Genomic DNA, 7,511 nt, shown 5'->3' with positions numbered 1-7,511 from the left:
CAACGAAAGCTGTGTTTTTCAGGTATTTTTCAAAATGCATATAGTATAGCTTTTCTTTCTTTGTTCCGATAGCAAACACTTCATTGTCTCGAACAAGTCTACAATCTCTTTTGTTGTAAATCATACTGAAGCCTCTGTCTGATGCTGAGCTGATTGAGAATAGATTAAACTTCAGATCTGGAACGTATAGGACGTTGTTGAGACTTGATAAAATGTTTGATTTGCCATTGTTAGCTAAAAGTTCGACTTTGCCTGATCCATAAGCTTTCAGATATGATCCGTCACCAATCTTTATCAACTTTGGTTTATCAAATTCTGAATAACTAAGGAACCATTCTTTCTTTGCGCACATGTGATCGCTGGCTCCACTGTCTGCAATCCACGAGTTTTCACTTGGTGCTACCTCCGCCATATTCACACCGATGAATGCTGCTTTCCTTCTATCATTCTTTCTTGTTGTCCTCTTTTCTTTTTCTTTTTGTAGTCTAGCTGGACACTGAGCTATGAAATGACCAATTTTATCACAAAAATGGCATGGAAATCTCTTATTGCTCGACCTGGCTTTGGTATTGTAGATTTTATGAGATGGAAGTGCAACATTGTCCAGTTTTTCTTTGTTGGAGTTATTCTCTGTAAGTCTACTCTCTTCAAGAAGCAGTCTGGATGTTAGATTGTGCAAAGTACGTTCTTTTTCAACGACAGATTCCCAGGCAGTTACAAAGTGTGCATATTCAGGTGGCAGGGAAGAAATTATTTTAGTCATAAGCATGGTTTCAGAGATCTCATCATCTTGTGCCTTCAATTTTGCTACAATATTCTCTAAATCAGAGATATGCGTTCCTAGTCCTTTGGCTTGAAATTCGTAGTCAAAGAATTCCTTTTGTAAAAGATACTTTCCGATAGATGATTTGGGTTCAAATAGACTAGTCAATTTCTTCCACATTTCAGATGCTGTTTTACAACTTATTAGATGGGACAAAACTCTGTCTTCTACAAGAGATACAATAACATCTTGCACTCTTTCGTCTAGTCTCAATCTTTCTTTGTCTGTCGGTGTTTCACGCAACACGTCTATCCATCCTTTGGACCGCATGTGAACTTCTACTCTAAACTTCCATAAGTTCCAGTTTTCAGCACCGTTCAGTTTAGCAATAGTAAAATTATTACTTACAGATTCCATTTTCAGTAAGACGGCTTGATCAATAAAGTTCAGATACTTAATTCTTCAATTAAAAATGACTTGTTCTGACGTGGCCTGGGCCCATAACCTGATAAAAGACACTCCAAACTGGAAGACAAAGAGAGGTTTTATTTAACAGACTATACAGCGTGAAAGCAGTAACAAAAGAGAAAGGGTAAGAAACACGTGGCAGTGTTGCCGGTGTGTAGACTACATAGCGCACCCTGGTGGTGGAACCCGACATAACAAAAAATTAAATATTTTTCTTTAACAAGTTTATTTGAAGTTGTACAGTACATTTATATTCAATCGTTTACTTCAGGTGGACAAAACAAGCTCTTATAGTGTGGAAGAACCGGGTCATATTAAGTTTATGGGCTCACGAACCTCCATAAATTGCCTCGTGACAATACACTGTAAGGTTTTTTAAGAGGTGTACATTGATTTTATTAAGAAACAGCTGAATGAAGCCGTACGTTAGCCTTTCGTAAAATTCGCAGAATATGAGAGGGAAGGAAAATTTTACATATAGTTTGGCATTGATTTCATAAGGTGATATTTCCTGTAAAAATTGAAATTTTAATGAATAAAATAACTTATTTTGATTAATTTATAACATATTATTACCTTCTTTTCTTTCACTTATAGCAAGTTCTTTTGTGGACTGTTTCATTTTACAACACTTAGTAAAAATATAATAAGAGAAACAGATGATACCCAACACAACAGATTGAGATATTGCGTGTAACCAAATTAAAATGACCATGGCAGGTATCTAAAAATATATAAAATTATTATAACTGTTAAATATTATTTAATCATATAATATTAAGGAAACTTACTCTGGAATCAAAAGATAAAACAATTATACTAAATGCTACCGCCGCATTTTGTATTCCGCTTATCACTGCTAAGGTTTTACAAATGGCACTTTCTCTCCTACAAATAAATGCTACAAAATATCCTAATATTGTTCCAGTTGCAGGCATAAATATAAAAGTTAAAATAAGTTTCCAAGATATGTGACGTAGAGAATCCGAATACAAAGTGAAAGTTAATACCCATGCGATGACGAGTAACACAAAACCTAGAGCAGTTCCTCCCTGCAATAAAATTAAGAATTTACATAATTATATTTATTTATTATTTTATATTGCATTAAAATAAGTATCGCCTAACCTTAGTGACATAGACAGATATCTTCGGAGCTTTCCATCTAATTACCATACCTACCAGTACAGGCAAGGTAATGATTATCAATGACAAAGCTATATTCTTGTATGGCATAATTAACGGATTAGATTCTGTTCTGATGGCGTATATCCAAAGATTAAGGGGCATCATGACAAATAGTAAAATGGTAGATATTGCAGCCATGACAACACTGAAAATAATTATAACTAAATATTTACAATATAAATTTATAATACTTTATTACTTACCTTAATGAAACATCACCGTTTAAATAATAAACAAAACCATTAGAGATAGGACCTCCAGGACAACACGATATAATAAGTATTGCCGCTGATTTTTCAGGTTCAAAGTTGAATATCTTATTATATATGAAACCGCGCCAATGGCACCATCACAAATTGACAAAATAGACCTATTATTGGTCCAAATGGCCTTCGAACGTGCATCCAAATCTATAAAATTACTCGTTAAAACTATTTTTTGGGTACAATTAAGCAATCATTTAATTTATTTACCTGTTTCCAGCAGATATTCGCTCCCATTGCAGTCATAAGCAAAGCTACGAAAGTAAGTACTAGAACGTCTTGTGCCGTTTCAAGACGTTCATTTGTAGAATTTGTAAAATTATTTGATGAATTTGAATGGAGAGAATTTTCAGTCCAGTTTATCATATCTTTTTAAAGCATTGAACTGAAACCACTTTATCATGGCACCTTATCATACGTTTCAATAATATTTATTTAATTTGTATTTTTTATAATCTACACTGTAACTAATGAAAGATTATTTATATCTTTCTACTAACTTAAACCAGTTATTTATGTTAGGGCTTATCACACTAGTGAATACGAACACAAACATTTGGCCGCGTTTCTTAATGCAGCGAGAGTGTAGCGAAATGACGTTACGTGCAGTGTTGGCCAATTAGATACCAGTTTCAGTGTGCTCGCTGTAAAGCGCTTCTCGAGCGCTGCATAAAGAAACGCGGCCTTTCTTAAATTTAAAGACCCTCTTGGGAGATCTTTCTACAGGAAAACTGGCTCTCTATTTAAGTGTTAAGAGGTGTAAAATAAAAAATTAATTTAAACAACGAAATTTAATATAGTTAATGGTATACTGGCACGATGAAGCGACTTGCATTCAACGCTTGGCTAGTTTTCCATCTTTTATTCAGTTAGTACGCCATTTACAGATGCGTTTCGGGCGTTTGCCCCTCCTCAGCTAACTCAAAATAAATCACGTACCTACAAATAGCAGGTAATGGATTAACAGGTGACGATAGAGTTGTACAACGATTATTGTAGTATTTACAGACAATTTCTAATTCCGTGGAGCAAGTGAAATATGGGTTGGTTTGACATGTAGCACGCCTAATGACACAGCATTTAAATATAACGAGTTATAAAATTAAATTATTTAAACAAAAGTTACAAACACATTATATCGATAACTAGCTCACCTATAGTGTATAACATAAAACGGTATAAAATTACAATAAGTGTTGTGGTTCGTTCAGACATTTTTTACAAACTATTATCCCAACACTTCTATCCGGTTAATTAATTTGCATATATATCGGCATGTCTGTAAATACTACAATAATCGTTGTACAACCTCTATCGTCACCTGTTAATCCATTACCTGCTATTTGTAGGTACGTGATTTATTTTGAGTTAGCTGAGGAGGGGCAAACGCCCGAAACGCATCTGTAAATGGCGTACTAACTGAATAAAAGATGGAAAACTAGCCAAGTGTTGAATGAAAGTACTTCATCGTGCCAGTATACCATAACACAAATTACAACACGGTTTCAATAGAATCAATTAATATAGTAAAATTAATTCGTTTAGAGCGGAGTAATTTAGTGGTTTGAGTATTGGTGATTTTTACCTCACTAAAAGGGTCTTTATTCTATTTCATCATGGGTTAAACAAAGCGTACAGCGGAGACGTTTCCGATGGTCCATCCTTTTTGATCCCGAACACTTAAGAGTATTAAAAAATATGCAAGAACGTGATATAACTAGCGTTGAAAATATGATATTAAAATCGACGATTAGATGTAAATAGTATAAATAAAAAAAACCTGTATAAAAATTAAAAAGAAATAATGTAAACATACAAGATGAGATAGAAGATAGAAAATACTATAAGAAAAACATATAAGAAACTGGTTAAAAATTAGGATACCCAAAATAAAATGTAAAAAAGTGGAAAGACAAAACAGTGTTAATTTATTCTAAGGCCGCGACTCCACTAGAGCAAAAGCGGCCGTAAAACCCCTCGCCGTAAAAGCTTTTAATCACGTGACGACCAAGATATTTTACGCCTGAGCAGGTCGTAAAACCAGCGTAAAAGCGAATTGAGCAGTGTTCAACTTTCGAGGGAATACGGCCGTAAAATGGTACCATCCACCAGTCGGAAGTCAGTGAAATCTAAGTCATTGTGACACAGTACGAAAATAGCGGAAAACGAGCTTTTGTGTTCGTTCTCTCGTGGCTACTTGGAAAAGAACTAGAATAGATCCGGAAAGATTCATCGAAAACATCCGAAAGTATTCATATATTTACGACAAGAGGTATCCCGATTATAATAATGAATGCCTAAAACACGAGATATGGACAGCGAAAGGAAAATCCTTCATTTAGAGGAGTATATAATAAAAAAAGCTAAGCTTATAAGTGCTGTATATATCTTAATAATACGATAATAAAAGTTAATATATGAAAGATATTATTTTTACTACATTTGTAATTATAGTACAGAAAAAACTCGTAGAATATAATCATTGTCTTTATATCGATATATCACGTATACAACCGTAATAGTACCGTCGCCGTAAAAAGCTTCGTTAGCCGGACCTCTACCGCAAACCCAGCGCAAACGCAAATAGGTCACGAGATTAAAAGTTTTTAGGGCGAGGGGTTTTACGCTCGTTTTTACGCTAGTAGAGTCTCGGCCTAATACCCTGTTCGCATCGAGCATTTCAATCTGGATTGTGACCAAGGTCGGCGACTATGCCTTGGTGCTCCCTCCCTCGATTGTTTCAATCGCGATTGACTCAAGAGAGTTCTTGAAACTAGATCCAGTCATAGAGATTCCACAATCCCACGCTCGCGAGAAAATACAAAATGGCGACGGAATACATGTCGAGCTCTCGACAGAGAAATAAAAAAAAAAATACTGTATTTGGAGAGACGATGACATCTGTCTATTATTAGATAAATGGCAAGAAAAAGCACTGTATTTATTTCTAACTAAAATTTTCCTTTTGTTTGTTGGTGTTCGTGACTTACCGCGTAGTTATGTCAGTTTTATCATCGCGTGTATTAGCCGGGTTGTTTTCAAGCTGACTGCCTGTGCGAACAGCACGACGTTCGACTAGCGACAGTCACAATCCAGATTGTAGGTAAATCGCGATCGAAGTGAGTCGTGGATTATGTGCGAACGTAGTATAACGTAGAAATACCAATGGACTTAAAGGATTTCTTAACATTGGGTCTCCAAATGTTAAAAATAGATATTGCAATACAACTAGAAGATATTTTAAAAGAATTACGTATAGATGAAGATATAATATGTAATTTAATTTATAATATTATAGTTTGAAGCTTCTTGCATTATGTGTGTCCCTTTTTATAGCTTGTGACACTCCTTTCGTACAGACTGCGGGCGCTGCTGGACTACATACATGAAATTCCTTTGCTGGACCTTGTCGAATATAATGAATCCACCGTTTTAATAATCATTTGTCTTTAGGTAAACGATAAAACGTTATTTTCCTGCCGAAAAAATGTTTTTTCTTTTTTTTTTTTTATGGAACTATACACCGAACTATGGTGCCCCACTGCACTATAACTAGTACAATGAGGCATGCAATATATTTATACTCATTACTCATACTGTCTGATCTCGCCTGCGCAAACTTCAAATTTTTGAAGGTTTTTCAAATACAATTTTAAAAAAATATAAAAATCAGGCTTTGTTACAATTAATTCCTTTTCTTTCGATCTGAACGGAATTAAATCTCTGCAATGAACAGTTTCAAAACAGTTTACTTTTAATTCAAAATGTACTTAAACATCATTAAATTTTACTTGCCGTTTCACAGAAATTTAAAATAAAAAAAATTAAACATATTTATCGAAATAAAATCACTTGTTCAGATTAATTTGTTTTCCGTGTTCTGAATCGCTTCGTGTGAAGACTTTTTCCTTTTACACTTAACATAAATGATATGAAAGAAACAGAAGACAGAAAATATAACACATTGAAACGTTGCATAAAACAATGGAATTATAATAACTGTAGCATATTTCTGTAAATACAAAATTATTATAAGTCATAAATTATTATATAATTAAATAATTTTTAAAAAACTTACCCTGATATCAAAAGATAAAATAATAACACTAAGTGCTACACCTCCATTTTGTATTCCACTTTCAATCGCTATGGTTTTACAAACAGCATTTGATCTTCTAAAAATAAAAGCTATGAAATATCCCAATAGAATTCCGGTTATAGGCATAACTATACATGTTACAATAAGTTTCCATGATATATCACGTAGAAACTCTTGATACATGACGAAATCTAATGTTAATACAACTATAATAAGTGCGAAACCTAAAGCACTTCCTCCCTGAAAGTGCATAAAACTGCATAAATAACAAAACTCGCATATTCTACTGTTATAAAATATAATTAAAAAGAACATATCTAACCTTAGTGACGTAGACAGATACTTTCGGAGCTTTCCATCTAATTGCCATACCTACCAACACTGGAGAGGCGATGATTATCAATGATAAAGCAATATTCTTATAAGGTATAATTAATGCATTAGATTCTATCCTGATTGAGTATATCCAAACATTAAGAGGCATCATGCCTAATGCTAAAATGGTAGATACAGTAGTCATGGTGACACTAAAACATTTATTATTATTAAATAATTTAAATATATAGATTTAAGGCATACAAACAAACAAAACATACCTTAAGGGGACATCACCGTTTAAATAATAAGCAAAAGCATTAGAGACTGCACCTCCTGGGCAACACGAGATTATAAGTAATCCCGCTGCGATTCCAGGTTCAAATTTGAATATCTTATTATATATGAAACCGAC

General features: G+C 33.9%; 1 protein-coding gene across 1 annotated transcript; it reads right to left on the bottom strand.

The window, feature by feature from the left end:
- Window positions 1–1,458: 1,458 nt before the first annotated feature.
- Window positions 1,459–3,064, bottom strand: LOC136975537 (ileal sodium/bile acid cotransporter-like). The gene is made up of 5 exons (XM_067270610.1): window positions 2,623–3,064; window positions 2,360–2,564; window positions 2,023–2,283; window positions 1,808–1,955; window positions 1,459–1,742 (listed from the first exon to the last, which is right to left on the bottom strand). Exons 2-5 carry the CDS (start codon window positions 2,555–2,557, stop codon window positions 1,726–1,728), a joined length of 624 nt encoding a protein of 207 aa, XP_067126711.1. The 5' UTR covers window positions 2,558–2,564; window positions 2,623–3,064; the 3' UTR covers window positions 1,459–1,725.
- Window positions 3,065–7,511: the final 4,447 nt, after the last annotated feature.

This window comes from Centruroides vittatus, unplaced genomic scaffold (assembly GCF_030686945.1).
Source record: "Centruroides vittatus isolate TY-2023 unplaced genomic scaffold, ASM3068694v2 contig_374, whole genome shotgun sequence".
Taxonomy (NCBI): domain Eukaryota; kingdom Metazoa; phylum Arthropoda; class Arachnida; order Scorpiones; family Buthidae; genus Centruroides; species Centruroides vittatus.
Note: the sequence above shows the minus strand (reverse complement) of the source record. Positions and strands in the feature narration are given on the sequence as shown.

What these genes read in the sequence shown, in the direction of transcription:
- LOC136975537 (XM_067270610.1), bottom strand. Translation starts at nt 2,557, where the DNA reads ATGGCTGCAATATCTACCATTTTACTATTTGTCATGATGCCCCTTAAT. An exon ending in TATCTGTCTATGTCACTAAG is followed by an intron (nt 2,284 to 2,359) that starts GTTAGGCGATAC and finishes ATTTTATTGCAG; the next exon opens with GGAGGAACTGCTCTAGGTTT. An exon ending in TTTTATCTTTTGATTCCAGA is followed by an intron (nt 1,956 to 2,022) that starts GTAAGTTTCCTT and finishes ATATATTTTTAG; the next exon opens with ATACCTGCCATGGTCATTTT.